At 35.0% G+C, this 23,656-nt stretch overlaps 1 protein-coding gene across 2 annotated transcripts; it reads left to right on the top strand.

The window, feature by feature from the left end:
• Nucleotides 1–1,777: 1,777 nt before the first annotated feature.
• LOC149795899 (uncharacterized) lies at nucleotides 1,778–22,714 on the top strand. 2 transcript variants are annotated; one of them, XM_089965818.1, is made up of 4 exons: nucleotides 1,778–1,921; nucleotides 4,164–4,307; nucleotides 6,751–6,876; nucleotides 10,902–22,714. In XM_089965818.1, exons 1-4 carry the CDS (start codon nucleotides 1,826–1,828, stop codon nucleotides 10,926–10,928), a joined length of 393 nt encoding a protein of 130 aa, XP_089821944.1. In that variant the 5' UTR covers nucleotides 1,778–1,825; the 3' UTR covers nucleotides 10,929–22,714. The 2 variants fall into 2 exon arrangements, with proteins under 2 accessions (XP_089821944.1, XP_089821943.1); XM_089965817.1 differs by having other exon boundaries at nucleotides 1,778–1,927.
• Nucleotides 22,715–23,656: the final 942 nt, after the last annotated feature.

Here is a 23,656-nt window from a genome sequence, read left to right as displayed (position 1 = left end):
CTAAATAAACCCTGAACAACATCGCCGAGTACATCTCCGTAGGTAACTTTATATGCTGGTAATCGCGAATTTATCACCCTGACCATGATCGGTCCACGTTGAACATCATGTAAGATCATCTTATTTTCGTGTCACTGATCTAAGTGCATACCCTCAACAACTGCGGAAATCATCAACGGTTTCATCAATGAGGGACCATTAAACATTATGTCCATGATACCGCCTGTAAATAATCGTTGACAAATATCAGCTGCTTCGTTAATAATTTATTGGCTATTATTACCTGCTCGTCTTCCGCCAATCAGAATTTCTAATCGTTCAACATCGGCAAGGACATTATTGTGACATGGAGTAATAATACCACTTCCTCGAGTAACAAGAACACTTTCAGTTGCTCCTTCTTCCTCACTTTTTGTTTTATCTGCTTTTTTCTTCCATGCTCTTAAGGCTGATTTCCTTTCTGTTTTTACTTTTTCAAGTTGCTGCTTCATTTTTTCTTCTTTTAGTCTCCTTTCTTGCTTTACTTGTTCAATATACTCATATACTGTATTGTTGAAGAAGTCAAAACTATTAATATGTTGCCCAGATCTGATTTGCGGAGTATCAGCAGCGATGCAATATATATTCCTGCCCCAATCTGCAGCTTTTTTAGAGTTTTAACCTATTCGGGTTTTACATACTTATCTCTATCATGATATCTAAACGCGGCAATATTATATACTTGGTTTGGGTCTTTGACAGCGGTAATGCCTTCAGGCGTGAATTTATTTATGATGTTTAGTTTGACTCTTGGCAGAGGTTGTGGTGAACTTCAGGTTGTGGTTGAGGAGGTTGCTGGGGTGTTGGTTGAGCTGCTTGAATACGGACAACAATATTAACAAGTAATGTCTCAAGAGCTTTTTGAGTCGCCTCAGTTGTTGTAACAATTTTCTTTGTTGGTTCGACAATTGGTTTAAATACCTGTTCTGTATGTTCTGCAAATTCCACCTGATAATCCTGACGCGCTTGTAGTTATTGCTTGACAGAATCACGGACTGGAATATATTGTTTAATTGTCTCTAATCGTTCTCGAGCTAATCCTAGAGCTAATCTAGCTGTGCGAGATTCCATACTTGGCGTACAATTACTCATTATTATTTTATATCATTAATGATTTTATTACGCACACACTACATCAACAGGGAGGGTGCGACCAACAATGAGTAGCCGGGTGGTTAAACGAACACGCATACATATTTAAAAACACGAACGACAAAGATAAAGTAACAAAATGAGCTAACCCAATTAGAGAAAATCCCGGTCGGTTAGAGGCTTAGGTTTGGCGTTATTAACCTTGTAATTTTCATTTTCGTAGAATGCTTTATTTTTCATAAATAGACCCTCCCCGAAATGGTCTGGTCACTCTCCCTGCTGCTTGATTTATTACAAGTTGGACAGATTGGACAGTTTACAAATAAAGTTTCGCAATGTTGTTGATCTGTAGGATTGATATTACTCTACGCTTAGCAGGTACTGCAGTCAAGTGTTTAAAATTAATTTATTAATCTTAACATATCATTTGAGCTTGTTAACGTTGGGATAATATCCAAAATCAGGTATTAAAATGCCAGATTGCACAGACGCTTACATAGAAGCGATGGTGCAGAGTCTAATAAAGTAGCGCTGATGTCATCCAAGATGTGCGTACTGACCTGGAGATATATGAAATACACAGATGAATCGGATTTTTTTTTTTTTTTTTCTTCCGGAGGCAACACATCACATCCGGAATCTCTCGCTCTGGTTCGCGGGATTATTGAGGTCAGCGAAAACAAAATTTAAACTAATGCTTATTTTTAAAAGCATGTTTGAAAATACAGCATTCTGGCCAGATTCCACTAAAAGGAAACAACCAACAGATTCAGAAGACTTGCTATATACAGTACTGGTATTAAATCTAATTTCATAAAAAGCCAACAGCCACAGTATAGAAAAGTATACTCTTATTTAGATCACCGACACCGGCGTTATCTACTTTAAATTTTAGCACAGAGTTCATCCAGAATTAAAATAATTTATCCCAAGATCAAAAATATATCCTTTCTGTAGACATCAAGACCGACATATATGCTTGGAGCGGCATTGTACAGAAAGAGAAACAGTAGGCTTATGCAGACTGCATAGCAAAAACATTATGTAAATTTGGTTTCCGAGCATTGGTAGTTATGCGTAAGATGATTTTAAAGTTTAACAGGCGAACTGTTCTAAATATTTGATTTACTTTCGTGTAAAATAGTCCATCATATAGATTCAGACAAAAATTCAGGTGGTGTCCAGATTAATACGTGAGCAAAAGGCTTTAAACTCGGTTTCCATATTTCCTAAGTATGACTAATTTATTCACATAATTTGCACACCCACCCATGCTGGTTCAGGGATTTAGAATATAGGTTTGATGCACCAACCTGCATTACATAAGAGGTGAACTAGCGAATGCAGCCTTTTTGCCCCATTATGTATTTATGCAGAGACGATTTTGAACATTTTAAGTTGAAATTGAGAATATTACTTTTCATTTGTATTTTAACAATTTTACCACTTTTTGTCTTTATTTTGTATTTTGTGGATATGTAAACTTATTTGGCACTATATAGTCAACTGCCACAAATACAGGGGCCCTGAGTGGCCGAGTGGTCTAAAGCGCTCTCTGTTATGGATCAGTGCCATCTCATCTCTGTCTGTGTGGGTTCGAGTCTCGGATTCTGCCAATGTGGGTATGTGAGAAAGCTTGCCAGTAGCTTCTCCTGGGTCAGTGGTTCTTTCCGGGGTTTTCCCGGGTTCTTCCTCCACCATTATCGTGTGCTGAAAAATGGTTTTAAACCCTACAACAACAACAACAAACTCTATACATATGTCCCATATGTACATATACAGTGTGTATACTTTATATGTATATACAGTTATCCATTTAGAAAATGCATGCATGTTGTCCAGAAATTTGAAAGTTTGCTGCATAAATCTTGTGCAGTATTATTATATTCTAACCAATTATTTAAATTTTTATTAATGATGATTATTGAAAGTTTTATTAATGATGATTATTTAAATTTGTATTAATGACAATTAATGAAATTTTTATTAATGACGATTATTGAAATTTTTATTAATGGCAATTATTGAAATTTTATTAATGACGACTATTGAAATTTTTATTAATGGCGATTATTGAAATTATTGAAATTTGTATTAATGACAATTAATGAAATTTTTATTAATGGCAGTTATTGATATTTTATTAATGACTATTATTGAAATTTTTATTAATGATGATTAATGAAATTTTTATTAATGGCAATTGTTGAAATTTTTATTAATGACGATTAGTGAAATTTTTATTAATGATGATTATTGAAATTTTTATTAATGATGATTATTGAAATTTTTATTAATGATGATTATTGAAATTTTTATTAATGACGATTAATGAAATTTTTATTAATGGCAATTATTGACCTTATTAACCCTAAACCTTATATTCTCCTAGTAGTCCTACAACGTAAGACACATCACCCGATATTTTTTGTTCAGTGGGGTGATGTGTCAGCACTAAAACAAAAACATGTGCTATGTCTTACATTGTAGGACTAGTTCTCCTAGGTACCATGTTTGGCAACAAATGGTGTCTAGTATTTAGCAGATTATTAGCTCAGAAGTAAACCATATGTAGAGGTTAAATACATGACAGACTGGTTTCAATGACTAAAGTACAAGTAAATTTGGCATTATGCCAAAAATAATCACTATCATGCCAGACAGCATCCTTTCAGCATAAACAAATACATGTGAAGATTAGCTATTAAGAACGGTGTCATGTGGGATTTGTGATACATGTTCCGATGGGTTTTTCATTTGAAACAACATATTTGACTGTATAATATTTTGAGTCTTCTGTTGAGTGATCCTTCGACCCTCTGCTTTTCTTCTCTGACCATTTTAGATATATATATATGGGTTTCATGTCCTGAAAAATATCCAAGCAGATGCCCTTTACATAATTTTGTTTTCACCATATATATTAGTATTTAGTTTTAATTACTGTATGTACATGGAAATTAAGGACAGGTAAATCTGATCTACCCTGACCACTACAAGGTTATTATCTATCAATACTTTCTATAATCCAGAAACGTCAGAAATGCTTTGGAACTCCAGACCTCATTCCAAAATTCATGGAATCTCAAATCGGGGAAGTGCCAACAGACAGAATGGACTGGGAGCATCATGGTTCTGGCATCAGTTCTTCAAATACCTCTGATTTATGCTTGCAGGTAAAGGTGAATGTACACAAAGTATTTGAACTAGCTGAAGTTTTAGACGAGTTTACACTGAATGGATGTAAGTGCCCTAGCTAAAGTTTTAGACGAGTTTACACTGAATGGATGTAAGTGCCTTAGCTAAAGTTTTAGACGAGTTTACACTGAATGGATGTAAGTGCCCTAGCTAACATTTTAGACAAGTTTACACTGAATGGATGTAAGTGCCCTAGCTAACATTTTAGATAAGTTTACACTGAATGGCTGTAAGTGCCCTAGCTAAAGTTTTAGACGAGTTTACACTGAATGGATGTAAGTGTCTAGTACATATAACAGACCATTTTGTATTTTCCAGCATCCACCATCAACTTATGGTTTTCAGCCAATGTGGGTATGTGAGAAAGCTTGCCAGTAGCTTCTCGTGGGTCGGTGGTTCTTTCCGGGGTTTTCCTGGGTTCTTCCTCCACCAATAATACTGGCCGCCATGTATAGCCTATCGTGTGCTGAAAAATGGCGTTAAACCCCACAACAATAACAATAACAACTTATGGTTTAAACTGGTTTTTCCATATGTTAGTTGTTGCAAGTTGTATGATATACAAATTTGAAAACAGGTAAGAAAACATGACCACATGTTCAGTGATTCCAGTATAGCTGCTAGGGCTCAAACAATTAGTTGAGATATTAATACTTTTTCATGCAAGAGGTGAAGAATCTACAAAATAATACTAACCCTATACAAGTTTCTTTAATCTTCACCTGTTATGCATAAGTATTAGTTGTTTGCCATTTCATTCTTTAATTTGAGAATTCATTTGAGACTGCTGTTGCAGGCATATTCATTCAATTGCTTCAGTTTTAAGAAAAAAAATAAACACAAGGTACCAATTCCATGCCAATTATTTTATCCTGTCAGTATGTTCAGCTACTGATAACCATATAAATATAAAGGAGACATTCCAGACTTGTTCTTCATGTATGATTTAAACATTTTACTGGGCATTGAATGACCACTTTTATACGAAGCTTCACAGTTGCTTCCTATCTTGTCTACTTGGATTGAATATGAAGGCTACACTTCTGATGAGTCATGCAGTGAAGTATGTTAGATTCAGTTCTGATTGGTGGTTATTGTTTGATAAAATCATGGATAAAACAATATCCACCAATCAGAACTCATTGCAGCTTATTCACTGCATGACATAGTAAGCATTGCATCAAAACTTAATCCAAATAGGTGCGAAGCAAAAGAATCTTTGTGCAAATGATCTGTAAAGTACTTAGGTTGTACATGTGGAACAAGTTTGGAATGTCTCCTTCTTTGTTGATATTTGTAATCAGTGATTGAATTCAGCGTTGGGATGAAACAAACATTATCACAGAATTGGTGAAGGAGCAGATTCCATTTCACATTAGTTCTTGTGACCTTGTCTTAATTTGTAGAAGGGAAGTAGGGGTTGATTGCATGTGTCTGCATCAGTTGTTTTGCATCTGCAGTAAGTACAGTGAGATGGATTTGGTTGTTAGACATTTTTGCTCCCACATTCAGACTTGTTCTAGGTACAGTTTTCCTTTTGGAGGAAAATGCACCATTTTTTGTTTTGAAAAACACGTAATGCCCTCCAAATTTAAGTTATGACATGAAATAAAATGTTTGTAAAGCGTTCACGCAGTGCAGAAACAAAGGGTTTGGTGACAAAGCTGAGAACTGCATCTGATAACGTGGAGCAGCCTGAAAAATCAGTGACAACTAACAGGTACTGGTAGTCTGTTTTGGAAGTATTTTTATTTTATCCTATCAGGGATGAGAATGGCACATGAGCAGATGTTAACTCTATGTATATCTGTAATCTGCATACTGAAATATAATCAAGATATCAACACATAAAACAGCACTACCTTACCACTCGCAGACCAAGAAAGATGAAAAGACCAAAAAATTAGTATTTGCATAAATAATGTATCATTGTGTAGGCAGGTATTATGAATCGTAGCAATACGCAGCACATGTGTCTAATTTCATTAGCTACTGGTACAACAATAATATTTATTTTGTTGGTACTATATCTGCAACAGTTTTGTTCGTGAATCATTTAAATATCTAGTGCAGGGGAAATAATATTTCAGTTTCAGATTTTTGAAACACATCTACTCATTGGGAAATGCAAAAATAATCAGATGTCCCTTTTTTAGATAATCCTTTCTCGTTTGCAGACTGGTCATTCTAACAACTCAATGAACCTTCAGAGTAAACTGATAACCTATATATCATAGACAGAAAAAGATTATTGCCAGATTAGAGTAGTTTCAGTGTCTGTTCCTTAAATTCATATTCAGTGTTTCTTGAAATAATCGAAGGTAAGTTGTAAGGAAAAGCATGCAAATTGCATGTGTAATTTCAGAAACCATTTTTTCATTGAGAGAATATTTTTGAAAAGAGATATTCTTGAAATTACAGGTCACTCCTTTATGTCCGTCATTTAACATGAACAGAAATCAAGGTGTAGGAGGTGTGGGACTGGTAGAGAAAGCTGTATCAAGACAAGGGAATAGACAGTGTCCACAATGTGCAGCTGGTCAGCCTGTGAGTCTGTCTGCACATCCATTGCATAACATGCATATTCAGAATATCTTAAACATCATGGCAGCAGTATAACTTACCATCTCTACTTCCAACTGTAAACAGCATACACCCTAATCTTCCATTGTATAATACACTGGCAGATCTGGGTGTGTTTTGTTTGTTCTAATGATTACTCCTAACAACATAGACCCTAATCTTCCATTGTATAATACACTGGCAGATCAGGGTGTGTTTTGTTTGTTCTAATGATTACTTTTAACTACATAGACCCTAATCTTCCATTGTATAATACACTGGGCGTGTTTTGTTTGTTCTAATGATTACTCCTAACTACATAAACCCTACTCTTCCATTATATAATACACTGGCAGATCAGGGTGTGTTTTGTTTGTTCTAATGATTACTTCTAACTACATAGACCCTAATCTTCCATTGTATAATACACTGGGTGTGTTTTGTTTGTTCTAATGATTACTCCTAACTACATAGACCTAATCTTCCATTATATAATACACTGGCAGATCAGGGTGTGTTTTATTTGTTCTAATGATTACTTTTAACTACATAGACCCTAATCTTCCATTGTATAATACACTGGGCATGTTTTGTTTGTTCTAATGATTACTCCTAACTACATAAACCCTACTCTTCCATTATATAATACACTGGCAGATCAGGGTGTGTTTTGTTTGTTCTAATGATTACTTCTAACTACATAGACCCTAATCTTCCATTGTATAATACACTGGGTGTGTTTTGTTTGTTCTAATGATTACTCCTAACTACATAGACCTAATCTTCCATTATATAATACACTGGCAGATCAGGGTGTGTTTTGTTTGTTCTAATGATTACTCCTAACTACATAGACTCCGATCTTGAGCTTTATGTCACAACAGATCTTGAGCTTTAGGTCACAACAGATCTTGGTCTTTGCAGTTTGCAATTGGATTTGACTTTTATGGCAAGCTTGTGATGTGATTTTGATTTTTAATGTAGCTTTAACAATTTTTCAGTCATATCGCTACTCTGCATTGTGGCATTTTATAGTGATGTATAGCACTGGGGCATCATGCCGCAGACATGTAGCATGATGTCCCACCCATTCACATTATCCTGACACCAGGCCGACCAGTCCTAACACTAACCTCTTAATGCTGAACACCAAGCGAGGCAGCTGTTAGTATCATTTTTTTTTTAAGTCTCTGGTATGATGCGACCGGGGATCTAACCCACAACCTCCCGCATCCGAGGCGGACGCTCTAACCACTAGGCCACCGGAGCGGTGTATATAGCAAGCTTATATAGTATTATGCTGTGGCATAACACACAGCAAATGAGAGAACAGCATTGTTGAACTATGCAATGTCTGTACAGTCATGTCATAAACTGAATCACAAACTTTTGTTTATTAGACATAATGGTGTTGAAAGTGTTTGAGCAGTAGAGTCTACCAGAGTTATAACCATGAATAATTTACAGTACACCAGTTATAGCCATGAATAGTACAGTACACCAATTATAACCATGAATAGTACAGTACACTAGTTATAACCATGAATAGTACAGTATGCCAGTTATACCCATGAATAGTACAGTACACCAGTATTAACCATGAATAATAAATAGTACAGTTCACTAGTTACAACCATCAACAGTACAGTACACCAGTTTATAACCATGAATAGTACAGTACACCAGTTATAACCATGAAATAGTACAGTACACCAGTTATAACCATGAATAGTACAGTACACCAGTTATAACCATGAATAGTTCAGTACACCAGTTATAACCATGAAATAGTACAGTACACCAGTTATAACCATGAATAGTACAGTACACCAGTTATAACCATGAATAATAAATAGTACAGTTCACTAGTTACAACCATCAACAGTACAGTACACCAGACTTTATAACCATGGGTAATGGTACAGTACACAATAGTTGTAACCATGAATAATACTACAGTACATATACAGTACACCAGAACTATAATTATGAATAAATAGTACAGTGCACCAAAGTTATAACCATGAAATAGTACAATACATCAGTTATAACCATGAAAGTACAGTACATCAGTTATAACCATGAATAGTAAAGAACACCAGAGTTATAACTATGAATAATAGTACTATACACCATAGTTACAACCATCAACAGTACAGTACACCAGACTTTATAACCATGGGTAATGGTACAGTACACAATAGTACAGTTCACCAGAGTTATAACCAGGAATAATAATAGTACAGTTCACCAGAGTTTTAACCAGGAATAATAATAGTACAGTTCACCAGAGTTATAACTATGAATAATACTACAGTACATGTACACTAGAATTATAACCAGATGGTGGCTCATGATATTAATCCAGTTAAATTAAACCCTGTTAAAATTTTGTCGTGGGAAATAATATTGACTGATTTATTTCGTTTTCTTATATTCTTCATTGTTCTTGTCCAAATCCAGATTTTAATAAATTTGAATGCATTTTGAATTTTCACGACAGCATTTTGGCTGGGAAGTTATCATGAATTAGAACCTTTACAGATTGCTTTAGATGTGAAATTAAAATGTAAAAACACAGAAAATGTCAAAGACAAATGTACATGTCATGCATTCCGTAATGTCACCAAGTATCTTTTTCCTTTGGATAAACAAATTTTTAAAAAATACAAAACACGGAGTGGCTACATAAGTTTAAATTTCACATTTATTACTGACTTAAACAATTGTAAAGATGTGGCTTTTATTTATAGTGGAAAGTATATTTTTGCATGATATTTAACACAAAATAAATACATGTATGTAGTTATAATCAGCTTTGCTTTGATCTTGGAGTAGTTGGCACAAACAGCAAGAGCTCTCATTATGTTTTCACCTACAAAATTTTGTTTTAACCAGTTCTGACATGGTAAATAACTTAAGTTTAGATACTATAAATGTAATTCAAAATGTGAACTTTTATATGAATGTTGTTTTAAGATAGCTATGGTACCACGGACATCCAAATCTACTTTAGACAATAAAGGCTAAATAAGTCATATTTCTTAATTTTTTTTATTACCAATCATTAAATCAGAAATTTATCAAATAAGAGCTGAAAATTTGTCTTGAAGCTCATAATGCTTGATTATTGTAATGAATAAATAATTGCCTTGTGTATATGAAGTATATGAAGAAAGCAAATACAAATGGGGGTTGGGATTTTAGACAAATAGCTGATTTAAAGTTGTTACTTTCCCAGTTAATACTATCTAAAGCACTCACCATTCCGGATCACTGCTATCTCACCTCTGTCTGTGTGGATTCAAGTCTCAAGCTTGCCTAGCGTGGCTATGTGAGAAAGCCTGCCAGTAGCTTCTGGTGGGTTGGTGGTTCTTCCTGGGGTTTTCCAGAGTTCTTCCTCCACCAGCTATACTGGCCACGATGTGTAGCCTATCTTGCTCTGATAAATGCCTTTAAACTATACAACAACAATAGTCATATACGGAGATGATATTGATGGTATTAAGATTTCCATATACATTCATATCAGTCATACATAGAGACAATATTGACAGTATTAATATTTCCAAAGACAGTCATATCAGTCATGCAGAGACAATATTGGCAGTATTAGACAGTCATATCAGTCATATAGAGACAATATTGACAGTATTAATATTTTCAGAGATAGTCATATCAGTCATGTACAGACAATATTTGCAGTGTTAGACAGTCATATCAGTCATATAGAGACAATATTGACAGTATTAATATTTCCAAAGACAGTCATATCAGTCATGCAGAGACAATATTGGCAGTGTTAGACAGTCATATCAATCATACATAGAGACAATATTGACAGTATTAATATTTCCAAAGACAGTCATATCAGTCATGTAGAGACAATATTGGCAGTGTTAGACAGTCATATCAGTCATATAGAGACAACATTGACAGTATTAATATTTCCGTATAGTCATATCTGTTGTATAGAGAGATCATATTTATATTATTATTTCTATTTACAGGGTCACATCAGTCATATTGGGAGATGATATCTGTAGTTTTTTCAACAGCGACAATGCTGAATTAACACTAAAGGATCTCAGGTGTCAAGATATCACAGGATGTTGGGATAATTCTCTGTGTGTGTGTGTGTGTGTGTGTGTTAGTTCTCCATGTTCACAAACAGCATTCATAACATGGTATATTATTCAGTTTATTTGACTATGAAATTAATCAAAATGGAAAGGGCAAAAACTTGTCTCCTGGCATTTTTATTTAGTTTCTGATATGAGCAGTATGGATGAAATGTAATGTTTCATATATGTTGACTTAGAGGTCGAGTCCAACAACATAGACCTGGATCTGAGATCGCATACTGCACTGGCAGATCAAGGTCTATTTTGTTTGTTCTAATTGTTACTCCTAACAAACTGCATATACCCAGAATTGCCAGTGCATTATACAGCATGAGATCTTTGTCTTTGTAGTTTGCACTTGGACTTATACGGGAGTACATGTGGTACAAGTAGTAAAATCCATTAAAAAAAATTACTCTTTGAGTTGGTACACTTGCCAAATCGGTTTGTCTTTTACGTGATTAGCTGTACTGGTCATAGACCAGAAGAGCTTTTGGGATGATCTATTGTCTATTGTCTGTCTGTCCATCATAAACTAAACTACTTAAAGGATTGCCATGAAACTTTATACACCTATTCATCCCATGGTTTAGTTGGTCATAAGTGAACATGGTGGTGTTCAGACATCCAGTATGGCTGTCACAGTGGCCATCTTGATTTGTTTTATTGCTACTCCTCCTGGCTGGATGGTGATATCAACATGGGGTTTTTCCCTAAAAGACTTCTTATGATATGTTGGTCCTAAAATTGATTAGATATCCAAAATGGCCAACATTGCTGCCATCTTGAAAATCTTGGTAGTGCTACTCCTTCTGAATGGATTTTCTTATCAGCATGGAGTTTTCACTGAAATACTTCTTATAATGTTTGGTTTGTTCTAAATGAAAATGGTGTGGTTCTGGATCCAATATTGCCATCAGAGTGACCATCTTCATAAAAAAATTGGGGTTACACCTCCAACATTGATGGTCATTTCAACATGAGGTTTTCACAAAAAGACTTATGATGTCTAGTTAGTCCTAAATAAAAATGGTGCCAATTTGACACCCAGTTTGAACTCCACGGCATCCATCTTGAAAATCTTATCATTTCTCCTCTTGAATTTTTTTTAATCACTACTCTTCCTTCATGAATGGTCATATCAACATGGGGGTTTCACTAAAATACTTCTTATGATTTCTAGTGGGTCCTAAATATGAAATGGTGCTGATTAGGTGTCTGAAATGGCCACCATGGCAGTCATCTTGAAAATCTTATTATTGCTACTTCTGTATGGTCACATGAACATGGGGTTGTACTAAAATAGTTTTCATAAAGTTGGGTTGTTCCTGAATTAAAATGGTGCTAATCTTACATACAGCATGGCCACTACAGTGACCATCTTGATTTTGTTATGACTACTCCTTCATAGATAGCCATATCTACATGGGGTTTTCACTAAAAGACTTCTTGTGATGTTTAGTTGGTCCTAAATGAAAATGGTGCCAATCTGATGTCCAACATGGCCACCATGGCTGCTGTATTGAAAATCTTATTCTGAATGGATGACCATGTCAGAATGGGGTTTTCTCTAAAAAAAACTTAAAATGGTGTCAATCAGACATCCAATATGGCTGCCATTTTAGCCATCTTGAAAATCATATCATTGTTCCTGAATGGTGCCACTCTGAGATCCATTATGGCCATGATCTTATAACAACTCTGTTTGACCAGAAAGTCATATCGATGATGGGTTTTCACCAGAGGACTTCTTGTGATGTCCAGTTTGTTTTAAATGATGCTGATTTGACATTTAAAGTGGTTGCCACAGCAGTCACCTTGAAGATCTTGTTTCTACTACTCCTCCTGAATGGAAGGTAGTATCTTAAAATTTTCTGCTGCTTTCCAAGTCAGTGATATATCAACATGGTGTTTTCACTAGTAGACTTTTTATGATACCTAGTTGGTCCTAGATGAAAATAGTGCCAATCATGCATTCAGTATGGCAGCCATCGTGATGACTGTCTTATAAATCTATACTATTTATTGCCCCATAGAGTAGCATAGGGTAGAATCTTTCCCTAGCATGTATTCTCAAGACTTTGTCAGTTGAGAGAACAAACTCTCATGCCCTGAATCAGTTTTTATAATTAGCTCTAAGTTCATCACCATTCTTGTCCAGGAGTGCATTTTCATATTAGAAAATGTTTTTCTGCATTGGGAAAGTTAGTTGGCTTTTCTTTCTTCGTTTAATTCTCATGTAGTTGTAAAATGGCCTTTCCAGGTGGAGTGTCAGCAACTCCAACGTCAGGAATTATTTGCATATGCAGCTAGTGTCATGCATATATTGTGATGCATAGACTTTGTGAGGTCCAAAACTGTCATCAGACTTGATTGATTAAGTCCTGAATTGTTCAGTTTCACTGACGAATACACTGGCTAGATTTCCAGCCTGAGCCTATTTGGAATATTGTTTGCAATAACTGCAAAACATTTTTCATTCAGAATCAGTAAATTAAAGCCATGGATAATTTCATCCTGGTGTAGTTGAAAAGGTTTATATCTTTTGTGTCAAATTTTACATTTTATGCCACCAGTCAGATTTATGTCTCTTGTGGAGAAATTGTTACCTCAAACACAATGGCAGCTTTAGATTTTATCCTTCCACTTTCACATGAATTTTCCTTCTTTGAAACTTGTTTATACCCTTCTTTGTGAAAATAATTTTCTAAACTCATCTTATCCAAATAGAAAAGACCACCTCATTTGACAACGAATTATAAAGTGATCATAACATGAATTTTGTTGTTTAATGCAAACACAGATGGCTCCTTAATTAGCCTAATTGTTCTGATTAAAATGCAGTGTCACATGTTAAAGTTAATACTGTCTATAAATCTGTGACAGAAATTAAAGAATCATTATTGTCATTTAATCAGTTCATAAAGGAAATTGAACTGCATTGACTTGTTGGATTGATTTCAAAGGGATATCAGGCTGTGATTATCTGGGTTGAGTAAACAAAACGTAGCAAAAGTTTGTTTAAAACAATGCTAATTAACCATTATACCAGATTTATTTGAAGTGTTTGATTGGTTGATAATTTGTTCTTTAACCCATTTCCGGTCTAGCAGTAATAGAACATGCACACATGCGACAGTTATCAATGACCATTTATGGTAGATATATTACAAAATGTGAATGAACATATAGGGAGGTAGATTCAAGCTCCCAATATGCCCAGAGGACATGAATGGCCAGAGAAAAGTATATAAAGTGATTAAAGTATCAAACTTGGGCAGCTTGGTTTAAAATAGGAAAAAAAGTACTTGTCCCAAACTAGTGCCTTGGAAATGTTTACTTGTCTTACTTCAAAAATGGGATTCTATCTACCAGTCTATTTAGTTTGGGTTAGCACTGTTTATAGAGCATGGAACTGGGTGACTGTATTATGTGTTTGCTTGGTACATGTATCTTGACCATAGGGAGGAAGGGAGGGGAGTGAAGGTGATACATATCCTTGATTGAGGAACCTGATCTGTTGACATTTAACAGCATGCAAAAGGTTTTAAAATTTGCACCATTTTAAGTTATAAGAAAATTAGAATTGCAGGATGTTAAAACCTGCTAAACATTCGACTCTGTATCAGTTACTGACAGCTAGTGTATGATTATACATAGTTAACCCAGGTACAAGAGACACACTGTTTAGCATATACATTCCAGGATGGATTCTCAATTAAGATAGCCTGACCTCGGGTCTAAATGAGGCATAATGCCAGAAATGTGTAACAAAATGTGATACACATTTTCCCATTTCATTTTCTTGAGAAAGATTTTGTATTTTTCCTTGACTTTGATGGAAACACGAATGTCAGAATAGACTCATTCAGGAGAAGACCTACTGTATGTAGGAAGCTAATGTTGGCTAATATTTAAAATTTACACAAATATATCTACTGCTAAGATGCCTACTCTTTTGATAGCTCTATATACATATATTGTATTTTGTGGATGATTCATGTTTACTGATGTATATTTAGCATTGATACTATAATGTATATTTAGCATTGATACTATGATGTATATTTAGCATTGATACTATGTTGTATATTTAGCATTGATACTATGATGTATATTTAGCATTGATACTATGATGTATATTTAGCATTGATACTATGATGTATATTTAGCATTGATACTATGATGTATATTTAGCATTGATACTATGTTGTATATTTAGCATTGATACTATGATGTATATTTAGCATTGATACTACAGTGTATATTTAGCATTGATACTATGTATCAGTTGATATTTTGTATTTTGTTCTCCTGAAAGTGCAGGAAGGTGTTAGAATTTTTTAAATACAGTAAAACCTGTCTTGAAAAACAACTGCCTTGGGAAACCACCTGTCTTGATTGACCATTAATTTTTGGCAGATTTTTGTCTGTCAGGACAGTTTCTGCTGTAATGCAAAGTAGACATGTAAAAAAAATCAAATGCCGTTGTTTTAAGTAATCATTGTTTTAAGTAATCATTGTTTTAAGTAATCATTGTATCATCAGCTTTGAAAAATTATTAAACCGAGGTTTTACTATTTATATGCACATAAAAGTCCCACTCCATACTGCACAAACACTGATCTGCTGGCACATTTATGCCAGATCTGGGTATGTACAATTTATTAGGAGTAATCAGTAGAACAAATAAAACCCCAGATCTGCTGGTGTATTTTGAAGCAGCAGATCAGGGTCTGTGTTGTTTGCAGTTGGACTCAGTTTATTAGTGAATATATATGGTAGTCAACTTTTTAACTCGTAGTTCATCAGGGCAATCTCAAGTATAAAATTTGAACATACCTATTTAAGTTCAAATATTTGGACTGTTTATACAGTGTGTCCATACACTTGAATATTCATTATTATCTGGTCATAATTTCATTAGAAATAATGATTTCAACTGCAAGTCCACTGATTTAATTTTGTATTTTAGGCTTTTTATTCTTTTAAGTCTTGACTTGCATGAAATCAGTGTAACTATACAGAAACAGGTGCAAGCCTTTAATTTTATATGTTTTTCAGCTATGTTTTTAAGACATTTCTTGTAACAAGTATTTCCTGGTTTTATTTGTTCAATAACATATAAATCATATACCATATGAGAAGGTTTTTCCTGTTAATTTAGTTATTTTTTATGTTTTTAATATTAATAATGTTTCACTACTACATTTTTATTATGTTATGATACTGTATCTTTACAACACTATAACAGAAGCCATATAGTGTACTGCATTATAGTGAGACTACCTTATAATGCATATGATTAAACTATATTTTAATGAAATGGGATCGATGATTATTCTCACCTTGTAACGGGAACTGTGTTATAATGATGAGCCTTATAGTGAGTCTACCTTATAATGAAGTTTTAATGCATATAATTTAATGACCATTTAATGAAATGGGATCCATGATTGTTCTTACCTTATAACAAGAACTGTGTTATAATGATGAGCCTTATAATGAAGTTATAATGCATATAATTTAATGACCATTCAATGAAATGGGATCCATGATTGTTCTCACCTTATAACGGGAACTGTGTTATAATGATGAGCCTTATAGTGAGTCTACCTTATACTGAAGTTTTAATGCATATAATTTAATGACCATTCAATGAAATGGGATCCATGATTGTTCTCACCTTATAACAGGTACTGTGATAATGAGGGAGCGCTTACTATTAATTTTCTCAACCACTGTGCTAACTATTTACTGTTTGGTTGAAACTTATTACCAGATCATTGTTTTGCTTTTTAAATTGAGTTATGTAAAAATAATAGATTTACAATATATTCATTATGCTGCCATTCATTTTGTACCATTTAATTTTTTTATATAATCCCAAACCAAGGATTGCTTTAATATGACCCACCCCACCCTTCTCATGTATGATTTTGGTAGAATGGTATGGAGATAACAAAAGAAATCTGCAACAGGTTGATCAGCATTCTTAGATATTTGGGAAAATTTATATTAAGAGAAATTTTTGTTTTACACTGGAGAATCTAAATGGACATACAGATGGACAGAAGAGGTGATAACTATAATGCCTAGTATCAATCTCAGTGAATTTCCCAAATTATTTTTGTCTGTGTTCGTATTCATAACCCCAAAGTTCCTCTCAGTCATATCAACATAGCAAAAGTGCATTTAGTAATTGGTGGTCCTGTCTGTGCATTTTATGATCACTTTCATGCATGAATCATGCCGTAAGGCCCTTATGTGGAACACTTGCATGAATCATGCCAGTAAGGCCTTTATGTGGAACACTTGCATGAATCATGCCAGTAAGTCCTTTATGTGGAACACATGCATGAATCAGGCCAGTAAGGGCTTTATGTGGAACACTTGCATGAATCATGCCAGTAAGTCCTTTATGTGGAACACATGCATGAATCATGCCAATAAGGCCCTTATGTGGAACACATGCATGAATCATGCCAATAAGGCCTTTATGTGGAACACATGTATGAATCATGCCAATAAGGCCTTTATGTGGAACACATGCATGAATCAGGCCAGTAAGGGCTTTATGTGGAACACTTGCATGAATCATGCCAGTAAGTCCTTTATGTGGAACACATGCATGAATCATGCCAATAAGGCCCTTATGTGGAACACATGCATGAATCATGCCAGTAAGGCCTTTATGTGGAACACTTGCATGAATCATGCCAGTAAGTCCTTTATGTGGAACACATGCATGAATCAGGCCAGTAAGGGCTTTATGTGGAACACTTGCATGAATCATGCCAGTAAGTCCTTTATGTGGAACACATGCATGAATCATGCCAATAAGGCCCTTATGTGGAACACATGCATGAATCATGCCAATAAGGCCTTTATGTGGAACACATGAATGAATCATGCCAATAAGGCTTTTATGTGGAACACTTGCTTGAAGAATTTGGAGCAAGTTGGTGAAAATGACCATACTGCTGGAGAATTTCTCTCCAGAAGATGATACATGTTCTCCTTCCTCAGTTTAAGACGAGCAAAAACTAAATAATATGCTAAACCCATTTTTGTAACAAGTAGATTGTTTTTGTTTGTAAAAAATAATATCCACAAATTAACAGTTACGTGAAATGCTGTGGATAGACATCCCAAAACCTAACAAACTCAGGAGAGGAAGAAAATTAGGTCACTATGATATTCATTTTACGTGTATTTAGTTATACTCTAATGTGTTGTTGTGTTGTGATTTGGATTTTTAACGTAACTTTAACAATTTTTCAGTCATAACGCTATGATGTCTGCAGTGTAACAGTTTATAGTGATGTCTAGCACTGGGGCATCATGCCGCAGACATGTAGCATGATGTCCCACCCAGTCACATTACCCTGAGACCAGGCCAACCAGGCTGAACACTAACCTCTTAACGCTGAGCGCCAAGCAAGGCAGCTGTTAGTACCATTTTTGTAAGTCTTTGATATAACTCAGCTAGGGATCGAATCCACGACCTCCTGCATCCAAGGTGGACGCTCTAACCACTAGGCCACTGGAGCAGTTAGTCATACCCTTAAGATGAAGTTTCAACTTTGCATGCAATTGTGTCTGAAAAATTTACCTAAATGTAAAAGCTACATGTATAAATAACACTGGTGCTTTAAAAGTATTCAACATTTCCTGCTTTTTATGACATTGTGTTATAGATTGTAGTCCCCAAACCCTAAATGCAGGAAAATAGCATTGACAACTATTCCCAAAACAAAAACACCAACAGGAAAATGATGCCTAATTTTGCCTGAGCAGGATAATTTGGTTAGTGTGTGTATGCATGTTAGGCATTTAATCGATATATCGATACTTCTCCATGCCAAAATAAGAGGTGAAGGATCGATGCAAAATGATACTCACCTTGTACAAGTTAATTCAATCTTCGCAGTCATGGATTGTTATCAGTTGTTATCAGTTATTTTTATTCGTTAAATTGACAATTCATTTGATACAGCCATAGCAGGTGACATTTCTTCAGAAAAACTAGTTTTTGACAACACTTGTCTTCAAGAAATTGACAGACACAAGGTGGCTTACTCACATGGATTGAAATACATCTCTACATCCCATTCCTGCTGATTATTTTATATCTAAAGCATGCTTGGCCACTGATAACATATCAGTGTAAATAACACATTCCACATTTGTTCCCCATGTATGACTTTTGTAATTTACTGATTATTTAATAACCACATTACAAACTTTCTTTGTTGCATTGCATCTTGTCTACTTGCTTTGAATTTGAGGTTTATGCTTCCGGTGTGTCAAGCAAAGAAACATGTCACATTTAATTCTGATTGGTGGTTATCGATTATTCAAGTACAGAGTAAAACAATAGCCACCAATCAGAACCAACTGTGGCATATTTCCTGCATAACATACTGGACATGTTGACATCCAAACTTGACAAAGCAAAAGAGAAAACTTTGTACATAAGTGGCTGTAACATACTTTAATTGTACATCTGGAACAAGTTGGGAATCTCTCCTTTTACAGAGATATATGTAATCAGTGACTGAATGTGCTGATGGGATAAAATAAATTAGCAAAGAACTGGCATGGGACCCGATTTCAAACTGCGCAAGTTATAGTCACAGTGTTCATCATTCTGATTAAAATCAGATCTCTGCTGTCCTACGTGTAGCTATGACAGCAACCGAATGGGAGATCATGTTCTAATGACCTGTGTTAGTAACATAATCGTTAATTTTATCAAGCAATCAGATAAAGTCTTATATCTTCGAGTTTGGGAGACTGAACAGTAGAGCTGAAGAGTATCACCGTGTGCCAAACGATTTGATTCGCTTTCTGAAAGCTACATTTCCATTTGCTAATTCAACAATTTCCTTTTCACTGGAAAACAAGAGTGTTTGTGGCTGTGGCATTTATTTACATACGCAGGAAGTACTATGTGAAGGAGGTGATTCTTAGTCATCCGCTTACCCACACTGATTCTTAGTCATCCGCTTACCCACACTGATTCTTAGTCATCCGCTTACCCACACTGATTCTTAGTCATCCGCTTACCCACACTGATTCTTAGTCATCCGCTTACCCACACTGATTCTTAGTCATCTGCTTACCCACACTGATTCTTAGTCATCCGCTTACCCACACTGATTCTTAGTCATCCGCTTACCCACACTGATTCTTAGTCATCCACTTACCCACACTGATTCTTAGTCATCTGCTTACCCACACTCATACTTGTTCAAGATACAATTTCCTTTACAAAAGGAAGTTGTTTTGAAGATAGCAGAGTACTGAATTCCAGATTTAAGTGAAGACATAAATATGGTGCCAAGATGTTTTAAAAACATTAATGCAGTGCAGAACATTTACAGTATCCACGTCAGATGAGTCTAGCACCTGACCAAATGGACCAGCATGAAATGGCCTAAACAGTTGAATAAAAATCATAGACACCTAACAGGTAGTCTTTGACATCTTGCCAAACATAAAAATGACACCATCCCAGCAATGACATACCTTTTAAAGATGAAAAGACCATGAAATTTGATATGTTTATCAATAATTGTATCGATATGTGACAGGAGTGCATCATTTCACCATTAAGTAAGTGTGCTGTATATATACATAATATGACATATTAACACAGATGTTACATTCTGTGTTATCAAATGGTATGCATCTCGTCTCCTGGTTAGGAGTGCTGGAGATGGGTCAGTACACTCCTGAAATTATGAAGATGTAACGGGCAAACTGGTTGTGTGCTAGATTGAAAAATAGTTTAATAAATTCACTTCAGGGCTTTTCCAGTAAAACATATACCCCCCAGGGGGAAGGCACTTTCAAATTCAACCAACCCACAACAGAAGCAATTAAAAAAAATTATGATCCACTGTCAGATGCGTTTTAATCGAAAAACACTCCCCCCTACAGAAGTATATTTTTTAACATAATTTCTGGCTATGGGTTAGTGGGCGGTAGAAGCGATTTTAATATTGGGTTGGGGACAGAAGCAATTTAAATGACAGCTGGCTGGAGGTAATCTACTGAATTCATATACATCATATAATCTACTGCATATTTTTATTTGTATTCATTCATTATAATCAGTCTTTTGTCCTTTTGTTTGTTTGTCTGTCAGCCAAGTATGTCTCTGATACTGTGAAATCACAGATTTTTATGGTGGTTTATTATTTGTAGATGTCATTGATCAGTCCCTTAATACCTACTAATTTAACATCCATGAATACAGATTTTATAATAGATATTTCTATTCTAATACAGAAATTATGAATTTATATTCTTACTAAACTCTGTGTTTCCTAAAGTGATCAATATGTCTTGCTATTTTTCTTTGTTCTCATGCATGCTGCTTTTGATTAGAATAAAAGTTAAATCTTGTATTGCTTTAAATGTGTGGTCAAATTCTATGATTCATTGTTATTATTTTTTCCAATAAATGTTTTGGTAAACTTATATGATTTGTCAGGAAAAAAAACATGCCTGTGGAAGTGATGTTGCATCATTTGTCTACTTTTACACTATATCATTTCTTGTAAGAACAACTTTTTCAGTTACCGATGTCTTATTTTTACGCCTTGTTGCAAGACTAATATAAAGTTATAAAAAAATATAGCAAGTCAAACATTTTTATATCATAGATTTTAAAAAATGGATGAAAGTTAAGGAATCATTTTTCCCAGAGTACTCATAAAATCAATGTCATTGCAGTTAACTGTATTGTCAACAGCATCATAATCATCACTGATGGCCTAGCAGTAACATTCTGCACTTTCAATCCAGTTGTCACAGGTTCTGTCTCCCACTTCTAGTCTTTCATATGAGACTTAATACCTATGGCCTGAGGGGCTTTCATGGCAGAGTGGTATAAGATGCTTGTCTTGTGATACAGATCTGAGGGGCTTCCATGGCAGTGGTACAAGATGCTTGTCATGTCATTACGTGCCTCCAATATGTAAATGAGAATGTTGCCAGTTACTTGTGGAAGGTCAGTGGTTCTACATAAGTGGTGTTTGGTGTCTCAAAAGGACTTGGATTTTCTTCAGCAGTAAAACTGGCTGCCATATATAGATTCTCTTCATCTGAAAATGGTGTAAAGGCCATAATGATCTACTGAAACCCTGAGATCTCATGTCTAAATGACTTCAGCTGTTGGAGATAAACGTCAAATCAACAGAGGCTCCATGTTCCCAAGTGTACTAAGGTGCTTGCTTTTACATCACTTAAACATCTCACAGAGTGAGTTTGTGTCACAGATCAACTAATTTAAGTTGGTGGTCTTTCGGGGTTCTTCCTCCACCTAATATATTGTAAAAAAAATCACCAAAAAATCCAAACTCAAACCACACTGAATCAACCAACAAACCAAGAAATAAAATTATTCACATCTCTCAGGCAGAAGTAGGGTATTATCATAATCTGCCAAAAGATTTTAAATTTTTTAAATTTGCCAAATATTTTTTCAAACCATATTGATTCAGTGGACATATCACCAGAATGGACAGAAACAGACCAGAAGGTTAAAAGCAATTTGATACAGCTTTTAAGTAGCTAAATTCATATTGGTTTAGTTAACTGTACACCCTTTATTGTCTTCCTTTTGATGAAATTTCTTACTGAAGCTAAGAAAATAATGTTGCACACATAAAAAAGAGGCACACTTCTACTCATTGTTTTTATTATACTTCTCCATTCCAGCCTGTTCTTATGATTTTCTCCCCCCACGTACTGTTTGTCTTGTTTATGATATGTATCTAAATTTCTCACTAACTTTTCCTACTACTATACAAATGTTCTGTGAATATGCAAATCAGTGTGAAACACAATGGGGAGACTAAATCCAAGATTGAAAACTTCTACATTTCTGGATTTATTCTGCTTGGATTCCATATTTCTGCACAAAACTCAAGAGTTCAGGACTCTGCACTAATTCAGTTCCCACTGTAAATTTGTGCAAACACCACAATATTAAAATTCAGTAACTAAAAATTTTGAGTGCTCACGATCAAATTTATATCAGTATAGACACATAACAGTCGCACCATTTTCTGGATCTATACAAATTTTAAATGTGTGCTTTCAATACTGCACCAAAGAGTCAGCTGCTGATTTCAGTAATGAGTCGTCCAAACTCGGGTCTGTAAAGGGATGGAAATTATGTTAATAAAACAATGTCCCTCACTTTCTTCAGTTACAAGTAGGACAAGCTCTCAAAAGATTGTTTTTACTAAAACTTACTTTCATTATCAACCAATCAGGGACAGTCAAACCCATATATACTCTATTTTATCTTCACTGATTTATAGTATGGTTCTCGTTCTTTCACATCTGTAGTAATCATAAATGTGAGTCCTTGAACAACTCTCAATGGTTGTAAGCCTTTTTCAACCATGCTGAATGGACACACTGTAAGATAATGTTCAAGTAACAGAAATACCATGGGATAACCAGAGACCAATAAAATTGAATAGTCAGATTATCTCCTCTGCAGGCATGCTGCCAGGATTTCAGGATGTACTCCAAGTTTTGTGTGTGTGTGATCTCCAATGAGGAAGTGGTGGTGGTGGGAATAGCCATTGTTAAATATCTCCCTGACACTTAAATAT

The sequence above is a fragment of the Sinohyriopsis cumingii genome, chromosome 7, assembly GCF_028554795.1.
Source record: "Sinohyriopsis cumingii isolate HCF-2022 chromosome 7, ASM2855479v2, whole genome shotgun sequence".
NCBI lineage: Eukaryota > Metazoa > Mollusca > Bivalvia > Unionida > Unionidae > Sinohyriopsis > Sinohyriopsis cumingii.
The sequence above is the reverse complement of the archived record's forward strand: the minus strand, read 5'-3'. Positions and strand labels throughout refer to the sequence as shown.

Coding starts and splice junctions, on each gene's coding strand:
- LOC149795899 (XM_089965817.1), top strand. CDS start 1,826: ATGCTTATTTTTAAAAGCATGTTTGAAAATACAGCATTCTGGCCAGAT. Junction 1,928..4,163: donor ACTTGCTATATACAGTACTG/GTATTAAATCTA, acceptor TCTATAATCCAG/AAACGTCAGAAATGCTTTGG. Junction 4,308..6,750: donor CCTCTGATTTATGCTTGCAG/GTAAAGGTGAAT, acceptor TTGAAATTACAG/GTCACTCCTTTATGTCCGTC.